This window comes from Hyposmocoma kahamanoa, unplaced genomic scaffold (genome assembly GCF_003589595.1).
Source record: "Hyposmocoma kahamanoa isolate Upper Pololo Valley unplaced genomic scaffold, ASM358959v1 68, whole genome shotgun sequence".
In the NCBI taxonomy this organism is placed as follows: Eukaryota; Metazoa; Arthropoda; class Insecta; order Lepidoptera; family Cosmopterigidae; genus Hyposmocoma; species Hyposmocoma kahamanoa.
In genome coordinates this window covers 4,034,177-4,047,737 of record NW_020653856.1, presented here as the reverse complement: position 1 = coordinate 4,047,737, position 13,561 = coordinate 4,034,177, and the positions used below count along the sequence as shown (strand labels likewise).

Genomic DNA, 13,561 nt, shown 5'->3' with positions numbered 1-13,561 from the left:
AATAAATATTAGAATAGATAATGCGTCAGTGCACAAATGAGGAAGCAAATTTTGTAAGGCGTACAAAAATATACATATAAATATAGTAGGTAGTTTTTAAAATTTTTACCTATTTAAAGTTACTATACCTAAGTAAGTACAATTTCGTACTTCTCTTTAAAATAAATAGAAAGTTTTGTCATCTCCTAAATAATCACTCTTTATGAGATGCGAGTTTGAGAAAGAAAGACATCGATTTCGTTGAGTACCTACGTGAAATTTAAAACTACATTAAAATAATAATAAATGTGTATAAAAACCAGTTAAAAAAAAGTGCAAAGCTATGTGATATCGCCTCAAGTTAATTTTAAAATTTTAGAAATTACTTAATCTGTTGAATCTTAATTAACATTTGTTAATCTGAAGGAATACGTTAAACTTATATTCTGTTTAGCTTATTACCTGATTTAAATCGTATCGTATATTTGTTTTTTTTTTCAAACAAACAAACTAACGTTTCGGGCCCGTTACAGATCCCAAAGTCACGGCTGACTGACCACGGACCTGTAAAAGCTCCGAGGTCTAACGCCAAAACAATGTTTCACACAGTTTACGAGTCCTATGGTCACGCAATAGTTTCATTTCCTAAGAATAATTTAGTTAGAGCGACGAATTCCGAGATGATGGATCGGAGACCTCTTGACACACTCGTAAAATGTGATCCCACTTACGTTGAAATCAGTTAAAGTAGTTCAGGCTCTAGGAGAAAAGAAATATACGCTACGAGAATCATATTCTTCTTTTGGGCTTGGACCATTAAAACAGACGGAGCCACGTTGAAGAGACATCACATATGGCTTAATGTAATGACTTTTTTTTCTCAAAACCACGGAAGAAGAAAAAACAACTGTATTTATTGTTCTGTGACGTAACTATAATGGTTTTGACCACAGAACAATAGTCAAACAAGACCACGTGAATACTCATGATGAGCCATGTTTTTAGGAAATGAAATTATTTCCAGAATTATAATCCAGGAATATAGTTTCATTTCCTATGTGTAACAATCGCGAAAACCTAAAAACTTGATAAGTCATGTTCTTTTTCCTTGCCGAAAGGCAAAGGTCTATGGACCGTGCCTGCCTAAGCCAAATCCTATAAATAGGTATACTTTTCTTGAACCGGTAGCTATAAAATTTTTCGTCGTTCGAAACAGGTTAGCCTGTCTTAACCTAATTCTAATTCATACTGCCAGATCCAATTAATTAAATTTTTTTTCATTAATTTATTTTAAACGCGGAATAATTGTGTTTGTTGTAGAGTGAGTATGTCATTTTTAAGTAGCAACGCAAGGCCGAGTATTTTCTTCAAGTCAGACTTCTCCAAGAGTAGAAGTAAATAAAATCATAAATGAGAATGCATTTTCTGGGCAATCTAGGATGTCCTGTAATGAAAGTGTGATAGTGTGATGTTTTTTTCAAGAGCCGGTCTATTAGTAGCAACAACAATATGCCAATCAATGACATCATTATCATTATCCACGTCCTGACTTTCACTGCGGGGTATAGACCTTACCTACATAGTTTGTGCCATCCATCATGATCTTGCGTTAGGCTCATCCGTCTAGAACATATTTTTCCAAAGTGGTCCCCGCCCCCCAGTGGGTGCTGAAGAGTCCTGGGGGTGCGATAGGGTCCTCGGAAGGAATTGGGAGGCTTTGATGCTGTTTTTTTTTCAACTTTTTTTTATATTTTTTGATTGTTTTTTGACGTGTTTTTAATTATGTTTTGTGGTTGCGTGAAATTTTTTTGTCTTGCCTAAGGTTTGCCAAAAAGTTTGGGAACCTATGGTCTAGACAATCAGGTCTTAAACTAAACTCCGGGAGCTAGTGCTGGGGGTAGTTAACGAATTAACTACCCCCAGCACCAGACCAGAACCATTTTAAAATACAAAAGTTCATTCAATAAAATTACTCCACCGGAAATCAAGGACTTCTCTAGTGTTAGCTAGTTGATTAATGGGCTCGACAAGCATGAGCAGCGACTAGAGTTAAGTCGTGAGACGACTCGACGAGAATGGATGAATCTGGCGGCCTATATGTCTATGTATACAAATATTGCCTTTAACAACTTACCGTAGTACTTACTCTGTGAGAGAGTAATACAAAATACAGTTTTAGTTATTCAGGAGGAGATTCAGTTATGACGTTTTACGACGCTTGACAAAAAATTATTTTTGCCAATTTATCCTGGGTCAGAGGAACCTCACTACACATGTGCCTATGTGTGTATATCCGAAATTTCTATGCGACAAAACCAATACGAAATATATCTTAGAAGCAATCCTGATGAAGACGTGGGGTAAACAATGTTTTTAAATCCCTAGTAATCTCTCAAAGCCATTTTAAACTGGTTAGTATTCATTAGAATTATGCGTTTCACCATTTTTAAACTCATCTAACTAACGAAACAATTTATTTCTCAGTAACATAATAGTAAACCCATATTGTTCCGATATAATATTTCTGGGAAAGTAAGCATTGTTTACAATATCATAAAAAAATTAAATAAAATCCCTTCAACTTTTAAACCATATTATTATCTATATTTAAGAATCAAGTCGAAAATTCTTAGTTTAAAACAATGTCGTCAATCACTTTTAAAAGCAATTTAAATTATTAGCAGTTTAAATAATGAAGTTTATAACACCTTCACCTTATTTTCAATTTAAATATTGGCGCCATTGAAAATGTGGCTGTTCGTATTTGTTGCCCGTGTAAAAATAAAAAATTAAACAAGTCGGGACTCTCGATTACAGCGCCATCTACTATGAAATCAAATAGGATTCTATGCAAGTAATAAAGCATTAATAAAGCAATATTTTGTAAATGCGGTAACTTTAGCAATATTTCAGTTTGTCTTTATTGTAAATAGCGATAACCTATAGTTCTACGTTTAATAACTTAGTTTCTGGTTAAGAATCTCGGTAAACGTCAACACTTATACGCCACCTTGCGAGAAAAATTATAACTAAACGAACGAACAAAGAGAGCTAGCTAGCCATCTAGAAACTAAGATTTCGTTTTCTCTGTCCCTCGCGTGCGAGCAGCTCGTGCGCGAATGGGAAGCAAACTACACTTTCGGCCATCGTAACCATCTTTTCTTTCTTGTGCAACTGTTTCTCTTCGGCCGTGTTCTAGTGCAAACGCAGGATGGACGCCATTCGCGCGAGATAAGTTTTCTCTTGCTTAGAAGCGAGAGCGGCAAGTGCATAAGCGTGGTGCGCCGTGGAGCTATGCTATAGTGTCGCGTCGGTGGTGCTCGGTGTGGCGGCTGTGTATCGTTGTCGCGCGTGGACGTGCGGTGCGGGCTGGCTAGCGGTGGCTGGCACCTGGAGCAGCGCTGGTCGGAGCAGCAGACGGGACGGTAGGCATGGCGGGTGCGAGCTGAGCGGGCGCGCGGCAGCTGCACGCTCGCGCTCCGCCGCCGGCCCGATGCGCGGGGCAGGCCGTGCTCGGCGGAGGTTATTTTATGGGTATTTGCGTGAGCTGCCGGCGCCGCGACCGAAAGGCTCCCGAGAAGCGAGAGACAGGCGCGGGGGGTGCGGCTGGAGGCCGAGGGCCCGCTAAGGGCGCCGCGGCAGAGCTGCTCCCGCGCCGCGCGGACCCAGTCATGGCCAACTCCATATCCAACATCAAGATGACCAACCCTATCAAGGGTATCGTCAGCAAGCGCCGGAAACGTTATATCAAGGACGGGTTCAACCTGGACTTAACCTGTATCCTTTTCGTGCAGTGAATCTGTGTTAGCTTGATTATCCTGGCGTAAGATCGATGTCGGACAATGGGTGAGTCTTTTTGTCTATCAGTAGGGTCGGCCTTGGCGCTGAGTGTGTTTGTACAGGGATATCGCAGTCAATATTGGCCGGAGACCGCGCTCGCGGGCCCGATAACCCACCTAGACCATCCTTTTAGTGTATTCAAGGGCACTCGGTTTATAACCTATAAATTAGTTCATTCTACACTTTCCCGATGGCATAGGCGACGATAATCGTTTAATTTCGTGGTTACAGGTGAGCCTGGTGTCAAAATGTGCGATTTGTATGATAATTCAGTCATAAATGTATAAACCAATCATCTGACAAGTTGTATTAGGGTTCCAAGGTCTTTGTAGAGACAGCACTCAGTTGGTCCTTATTATGTCAAAAGTTGTCTGTAAGGCCTTGAAAAATGGCTACTAGTGTGTACACTTTATGTAGTAAAGGCTGGGTAAATAGCATGGAAGGCTGTTAGTATGTTGAAATTAGTGTTTATATCTACAAAGTTAGTGAAAAACTGGCATAGCAACAAGACATAACCTACAGCTATGTACACATAGCTTACAGTACATAGCTAGGTATACAGACCTGTCTGATAATCATGTTATGGATACAGATAGGTAAAAAGTGTTATTGTGGTGTGAAACTGAGTGCTCTACTGTACAATGCCGTGTTTTCTTGTGTTTCAAACTGTATCCTCCGCTTTTATTAGTAATTTTTTTTAGTAATATACTGTTTAATTTTGAAGCAACTGCTTATTATGTAATTTACACAATTTAACAAATGTTATATTTTTCATGAAAAAGTATGTTTAGTAGGTATGTAGTTTTTTGGTAATGGAATTTAGTGTATTTTTTTTAATAGTAAATATTTAGAAGAATTTATTTACTGGCTACGGTCATGCTGTTCATGATAAAGAATTTGATATTCTAAAAATTAAATTAAATTTTTTAAGTACATACTGATTCTAACAAATTATATACAATAGTTATACATAATGACTATCTCTAAAGGCAAAATCATTCCTAGAGCAATAAAAGAGTAAAATGTGTTTCACTGAATTTCATGGTAAATATTTATTACAACTCAGCGATCAAACAACATAATATTTATATTGAATATTAGATGAAACATACCACGTTAACTTTCACATAATTTACTGGAACGTACATAGGGTTCACCATATTATGCGTCAATAATAAAAAAACATGGCATTAAATTACTGTACCATGCTGTTGCATGGGTATTGGATCATGGCGCTTAAGTCCTAGATTTTCTGTGCTTGTGGTTTGTGTTTAGTAGGTTTTCGTTCAGAACTCGAGTACTTTTAGAGAGGTTAAAATGCTCTTACTGTCAAAAATGAAGCGACATTTCTGTACTTTGTGCAAGGAAGTGAATTGAAAAGTGTGTTCTACATAGATTATTCTTTACCAGGCTTTAATATCGGAACATGGAGTTCAATCACCTTAGTTAGAAATAGGTTTTATATCAAATACTTCCTATCGGTTCATTGCAGTTATTATTATTTACTATCATTAGTACGGAGTCTTTTAATTTAATGCTCATAGGAATTTTATACGTATTCTCATGTTCATTGTTCTATTAACATATTTGTTATATTATTGCAACATTTTAATAAAATTAAAAAATATTAAATATCAGCACAGTCTAAAATCATTAACGGATAATTAATTAACAATATTCCAGTTCAACATGCAACGAAATGTGTTCAAGTTAAGCAAAACCAAGGTTAGATGTGTAATTATGGACAATTATGAACAAATTATAAATAAACATTTCGTACTTGGGTGAAACTTATAACTGGGCACAATGCATCTTTAAACAATTGACATTTACCAGTAATTTTATGGGAAAATCAACGTCAAAATCAAATGATCATTTATTCCACAGATTAAATTTGTATACTTGAAAACGCCATTATATGTTCTAAAATCCAATGTTTTTTATATTAGGGTCATTCCAGCGAAAATGACACTGCGGTTCAAAAAAATAAATTACACAATTTGGTTTTAATTATATGATTAGAATACGTCCAATAAATCAAATCATTAGAAATAAATGAGATTTTTCGGATATTGTACAATTATTGTATTTTTGTCTTCATTAACGCTTTCACTTCGTTCATTAGTGCTGTCATCTATAGTGAAGCATCTTTTCCTATAATGTTAGCAACAATTTTCGCAGTTATTTGTAAAAAAGTTATTACTGTCGAAGAAAATACAATTTACGAATTTTAAAACAGTGATAAGTGATTTCATGGAAGTATAAATGGTGAGGAGTTATTAAAGATTCAATAAATGCTACCACACGCAAAATAGGCGCCTTGACGTCGAGTTGCGGACACTAGCCCGTTACACCAAGCACCAAGTTCAATAAATACTAATTTCAAGTCCCACCCATCACAATGACACATATATTTTTATTTTAATAAAAAAATATGCAATCTATTGGCATTTGCTTTTGTAAAAGTAACAATTATGCTAAGGGTCATTATTTTGGCTTGGTTGGGCATTGTGCACGTAAATAGGAATGTGAATATTAAGATTTGAAAGTGTGTCCCACCCGTCACAGCCATGGGTGGGACACACTTCTAAACGTTTTTGCTTTTAATAAATGTTTGTAATTTCATGTATTCGAGTTTTACTTACGATGTTTACTAGGTGTAACAGTTGCTTTCATTTCGGGGTTTAACATTTGGTGTGTTAAATTGTGACGATTGGGACACCATTTTGTGACAGGTGGGACAAGTTACATTTGAATACATAGAATTCTAAAAAGTACACTGTTTGTATGTAGATCCATCATTTGTAAGCAAACTTTTTATAATTCTTCTCATAATTAAGACATTTTAACACATAAAAAAAGACAATTAAAAAGTGACATCATTTTTCCTGATGATTTTTAGTATCAGGAAATTTACGAAAAATCTGTATCCACTAGTTTTAACTATATGTATTTACGAGCAAAACTTCTAAAATTTGATATATTTTGATATGACACATAATCTTTAAGAATGCGGCAGGATTTTTCAAATTTATTAATGCATTTTACTTGCGTGACTTTGATTTCATGTCGTCATAGATAGTGTTTCAAGAAAAATAGTATATAATAGTAATAATAGTTCTTTAATTCTGTTTTTTTTTTAAGATTAAATGTCTTAATAAGACAAAAAATTATAATAATTTGCTTACTATCGAAGGAACTCCTATTTAACAGTGTAATTTTATTAAGTCTGTGCATTCAATTGTAACTCTTCCCACCTGTCACAATTTAACATATTCATTTCCTTAAAATTTATCAAAGTTATTAACTAAGTGTATATATAAAATAGATCAGTAACCTTTTTGTATGTCCCATTGTTGGGTACTAGTCTCCTTTATGTTTTCTTATTTCTGCCGCCAAGCAGTAATGTGAGCTTGATCGCGTTTCGGTTTTGAAGGATAAGAGTGCTGGTGAAATTACAGGCACATGGGACTTGTCAACTTATGTCTCAAGGTGATGGTGGCAATGGCAGTGCCCCTCAGGTCTGCGATTTAAAGCTCTGAGCAGCACTGCAACTGTTACGGCGTGTCGGTTACCATCCAGGTACCATCCAGGACTTGTTTGTACTGTTATTTGGTTTCACAAAAATAAAATTAGGGTTTAGAACAAATTTAAGCCACACTGGCCCAATACAGGTTAGGGACTTCTCACATTTTCTAAGTGTTGTGTATCTTCTTTGATATACAGATTTTCAACACGATTTTTTCTTTTACGGTTAACGGGAGGTAACTTAGTTGTTAAGAGGGAGCATGCCAAAAAAGTTTTGCCGCCCAAATTTGTGAAACAAATATATGCCTGAAGTTCGCGTGACATGCGACAGCGTGAGATGTTGAATTTTGCGCATTAAAATACCAAATTCGTTTTAGCGGAATAACTCTAACACTAAAGGGATTTAAAAAAATCCGTAGTGACAGTTCTCGATCATGCATAAATATAATTAATTATCTGATTTTTGTCCTAATAACCTGTAGCATTTCGAGAATGAATCGAAAAAATGTGAAAATTAGAGGTCATTTCGTGATTTTTATCTATCGAGGAAACTTTATTGTTTTATGTTTCTGATTAGTGTTTATGCTTGAATATATCGTGTAGTTACTCATACAATATTTTATTTTTAACTTTAAAGTGAATATACCCCTCTAAAATCAAATCGTAGATTAGGAATTTTTCGTCTGCTCCCTCTTAAAGGTATAGGGTAAATGCTGCCGCAGAGATTCGAACCATCAACTTCTCAACTTAGTAGCAAAAATTTCCCCACTTGACTACCATAGCTCCGCAATTTATGCCAAGTCAAATTTGACTAAAATGCAAAAAACAGTACTGATGATAGTTAATATTTGATGGGTTTAATAGCGATCTAGTAAAGCTGCCGTCCAATATACATTTAGCAATGCTATTGTAAATTTTTCAGATGATCCCTATTGTCCCTATTAATTATTCTGTTGATTTTCTACCATATTGACACAGAAATTAATGCTCGTATTCCAGAACTCTACTCAATGCTCAAGTCAGGATTTGAGCAGATTTCAAGCACTGGAAATACGACCCTAATGGCAAGGCCTTGACTATGATTTTCAGTGCTCACTGCAATACTCAAGTCCTGAATTGAGTATTGAGTAGAGTTCTGGAATACGATCCTAAGGGTCGTATTCTAGAACTCTACTTAATGCTAAGTCAGGATTTGAGTATGTTTTAAAGCACTCGAAATCATACTCAAGTCCCTGCCATTAGGGTCGTATTTCCAGTGCTTGTGTTGCCAGTGCAATCCTGACTTGAGCATTGAATAGAGTTTTAGAATACGACCCCTAGACTTGCTTAAATATGAGATTTAATTGTATATGCAATATAATTGGGCATAAGTTATTATGTTAATTTTATTGTAATTTAAAGTTGTAAATCACATCCCAGATTCATATAGATACCTAATTGTTTTAGTTTTGTTGATTAAATTTATATTACTTATATTTAGTTTTTGTAGTCTCACAGATGACTTCTGTCACCTTGAGCTAGAACAAGTAATAAGTGGACTTCTGTATTAAGTCACTTAATTCACTTGCATATTCATTTATTGCTTAATAAAAAGGTTAGTTTCCGTATATTTGATATTGGTTGGTTTCAATACGTTTTGCTGTAACTAGCATGTAGTGCCGTGAAGATTTTGTATGCATGTTTGGTTATGTAGTTTTTTGACTTATATGTTTGGATTTTATTTTATTTACTTGATGTATCGTTTGAAAGTCCACTATTTGAAACTTTTCGGAATATTACCCAACAGTAAGAATGTATAACGCGCTTTGATTGTTTCAACGGGCCCATCTTTTGTAGTTTCGTAGGTCATCCATAATGAGAAGACGAGAGTAGGGCCCATGAACCACTTGAGAAAAGTTTGTTTTCCAAATTGGTCTTACTGGGAAACGGACCCGGAACTTTCACATTCAACGTCCACGGTACAAACTGTTGAGCTACCGAGATTGTGGAGATTCAAGCCCAGTGAGTGTGGATTGACTCAGTGATAGAGCGTTACTATGGATATTTTATGGTACTGAATTCGACGACACATTATCGATATCGTGACGCATTATCATTATTGTAGAACCTGATCTTCTACTATGAAGGGATTTTTGTTTTTTTTATTACGCTTGGTGAAGGGACAAATAAGTCGTGTCCATAATGGTAAGCGACACGCCTGTCCATAACAGTTGCAGTGCCATTCAGAACTTTGTCTGTAATTTCACCAGCCCCTTTCCCTTCAAAACCGGAACGCTGTAATGCTCACATTACTGCTTAGCTGCACAAATAGGTATGATAGGCATCATGAAACTACTGCTTGCCCACATGTACCTCCTAGGTTATAAGTGCAAGCAATAATTTTTTAAATAACTTTATAAGAAAAACCAACCTCAAAAGTTCGTGAAATTACATCTATTTGCCAAGTTCTATGGAAATCGGTTACCGAAAAGTGCGTGAAACCGGATCCATCCCCTATTTTGCCACCCTTAGAGGTGAAATATTTTCTTCAAACTGTAATGGCACCAATACTGAGGTATCTAAAAAAAGAATCATCAAAATTTCCAACAAAAGAAGAATAATCGAAATCGGTTTACAAACGCCGGAGTGATAACGTAACACCTACTTTTAACAATAAAGCGGATTTCGTGAATAAGATGTAGTTTTTTTTAATAAGTATGCTTTATTTATATATTTCTACTGTTTTTTATTTAAAAGTATTTTAATTTTAAGAATTGATTCATTTATTCTTACGTGTTAGGTATAACCAGTAATAATAATAATAAAAAAGTAACATGCATATATAAAAAAACACTCCTTTTTTAAAATCGGTTGTAAAAAACTCTCCCGAGTAACTTCGCCTAAGGAACGCCGTAGTCGCAACGTTCGTCAGCGACGAGCTGGTTGGCGTATCTAAGCTATAATCGTAATGTTATAATGTGCCAGATAACCACACCAACTGCATGATCTCAAACTAGGGGATTGCCTGTATTACCACCAGAGCAACGGAATTCACTCTGGGACACCCAGACCAGAACCAATCTAACCCGGAATCTCCGCATCCAGCGCCCACAGTAAAACTTGGGCCACTGAGGTCGTAATCGATTTATGATCTATTATATACTTGGAAATGCTGTTTAGATTTTAAATAAAGCAGCAATAGGGTTGTCCCTATCTGACGTGACGATCTAATAAAGATGAATGCTTAATGGTTTTGGGCCCGCTTATAATTCCAATTAGCAAAGCCTCGTTCCTCTAAAAAGCGTAAGCGGTAACTCCGGTAAGATAACACTTTCTCATGACCCAAGACATTGAAGATATGATACTGAACCACAGATTACTTAATAGTTACTACGTGACAGATACGTCACTCATACAAAATCGAAAATACCTACGCTATAATAGCCTACTACATTTGACTAATGACAACAGGCGCTCAATACGAGGAAAAATGAACCTAAACACGCGCTCAGAGAGGTGAAAATAACGTTGCGCGTTGTGTGCAATCGTGCGGAACGGAATGCGCTAGGGTTGTTAGCGTGACGGTCCCATGCCCGGTAGTGGGACGACTAACGGGAGAGGATGATGTTTATTTTGTATTTAAATGTGTTTAAGTTTAATAAAATGATATAATACAACAATAATTACGCAATTGCGACGATCCTTTTTATGAAACATGCCGAACGACCATTCAAATGTGCGTGCAACACCCTTTTGAGCGCTTGTTCTGCCGGCGATACACTCCGCGGTAGGCACTTATCGCGTAACCTCGAGTGAATGACGGAGCCCTGATGAACGTTTAAAAAACTTCGCAATATCACCACGTATTCCTTATTAAGTTTTTTTTTATTTCATTACCTTGACCATTTATTTCATGATTCAATTCGAAATTTGTTTTGAAATGTTGCCATTTCTATAATTCTGTAAAGGTTGAAAACTAATTAGAGCATTCCATTCCACGTTCTATTATTAAAAAAAATGTTTATTTCATAACCATGACGTAAACAAACTTCACTTGACATCCGCAAAGTGTACAATACAACAATGTACAAATAGCGGGCTTAATGTCATAAGGCATTCTCTACCTGTCAACCGTTGAGCCAAATAGAAAAAAAACAAAAGGTAGGCGCTACAGTTAAAACAGAGAAAAAGGAAAAGAAATATCATAAGTCAAAATTGTATGGTTAATTAAAAATTTGTTACTGAGATTTATTCATAAAATGCTAAATTTTAATGTGATTGATTTTCCAAGATTTTCATTGGTTAAAATTATCACATGGCAACATTGGGATGGTGTACGTTTCGTCTACATTGAGCGGCAGACGTTTTTTAAGCCATCTTGCTGATGATTACATGAATTTTGAGATAGGTCACTACTCTGGAAAGCCAACGTGAAAGAGCAAATAGATCATTCCCACGGATATTTGTCATCCAAGTACATATGAGTTGTATGATAAGCATTTCTATAAGTTTCGGTGTCACTATTAGAACCATTTTAAAATATCAGGTCAACCAGTTGAGTCAACAAACCTGTCTACAGCTGAAAAGACGGTTCTTTTGCAGATGCACTTCTCCATTATGCGAGTTTCTTTTGTTTCAACAAATGTGTCTACACCCGAAAAGGTGGGCCAAAGACAAAGTTGTACAAGTTTTTACTTCCAGTGACATTGCAACGACTTCTATGCATGAAATAAATTGTATTAATATGTGAATATTAATTTGGTACAAATAAATTGAATAAATATGGTACATACTTGTACAAATTATTCCAAACACATCGTTCCTTCAACAATAAAGTTATGAAAATGGAAAAAGTAATATTTTTGGGAAACTAGCGAAATAATGTCAAAGTAAAGCCAAAACCCAGCTAAATTTCCTAATGTCTATTTAATATGAAAAAATATATACATCACATTCCCTGTGCGACTGGTAATCAGAAATTAATATCTCATGTGCAATTATACATATATGTATGAAAATCTGGCAACATTCATTCAAAAGCGATATACAGGCTATGCCACACGGAGGGGAAGTACCTTAAATACCGTAGACAGAACATTTTACAGAAAAAGACTTCATTTTGATTTTAAAAACAAGTCGAACTGCATTCAAAGATTTTTAAATAATAGCCTGTTTGAACCGGGAATCGAACCCGAAAAATGTGAAAAAAAAACTGGAATTTACTATACTGATCGAAAGCCTCAATCATAAGGACTGTTTTCTTCACACATATATATAAATAACAGCATCTTAAATATAAGGAAGACCATGAAATTTAACATTTAATTTGACATTTTGTACTTTGCCGCGCTCAACTGAGATTATCATTTCAAATTACTAATGGGTACAAACTTTCAACTTATTATTTTAAACATTCACCATGAAAAGATTCCTTACGTGTGTCGTAGCTGTGAGATAACCTGTATATCTGATAATTATCTATACTGATTCGTCGTTTCCTCTCTTTAATTTTGGACTAAAAATAACAATCAGTGAGAAAAATAAAATAACATGAAGAAAAATCTTTGACATTTCACATGTTTGGCTACGTCTCTGATGCAAACACATGTCACGACATTGCAAGTGGTAGCATTTTTGTTCCACATAATTTGGTAATTATCAAAGTATATTGTATTTATCAATATAATTATCATGATAATTATCACTTTGAACCCTACTAAAAAGTCATCTGATACCACATGCTTAGTGTCACAATGTTCGTGGTCCATACGTATTAATTTTGATAAACCCTTAAATCTATAAAGGGTCGTGGATCATATCATCATGGTGATGCCGTAACGAATAGAGTTTGTATTTCGCAATTTTACGTTATGATGCACGCACAGGGAATGTGTGAATTTTATTGCGTACGTTACTTTTCGAAATTGTCACTTTAACGTCAATGAAATTAGAAATTAAATCAAGTCATTTTTATAAACTGTAATACAAACTAGTCATATGTTATTGCTGCCTCTGGTCGGTCAGTGTTTCAAGATAGCGCCATGAGTCTACAGTGACGTGTCATTAGCGACTTTGTAATTATTTCGATGACTTTCTAGTATAGCAGCCTATCTCAAAATCACCCTAATTCATTAGAACGAAGGCTTGAAAAAACAAAGTCGTATACCGGCTCCATGTTGTTACGTAATCAATAAAATTTAGCTCATTCTGAGTACAGTTCGGCTGCCCAAAAGCA

The 13,561-nt window shown here is 35.6% G+C and overlaps 1 protein-coding gene across 3 annotated transcripts in view; it reads left to right on the top strand.

Annotated features, from left to right (window-relative positions):
• The first annotated feature begins 3,171 nt into the window (after nucleotides 1-3,171).
• The window catches only part of LOC113232321 (phosphatidylinositol 3,4,5-trisphosphate 3-phosphatase and dual-specificity protein phosphatase PTEN), a 117,915-nt gene continuing 107,525 nt past the window's right edge, over nucleotides 3,172-13,561 (top strand). For all 3 annotated transcript variants that reach the window (XR_003310611.1, XM_026467002.1, XM_026467001.1), the window contains exon 1: nucleotides 3,172-3,756. Coding sequence is in view for 2 of the 3 variants with exons in the window: in XM_026467002.1 (XP_026322787.1) it covers nucleotides 3,510-3,756 (247 nt within the window). In the remaining variant the exon portion in view is untranslated. The remainder of the gene's footprint in view (nucleotides 3,757-13,561) is intronic.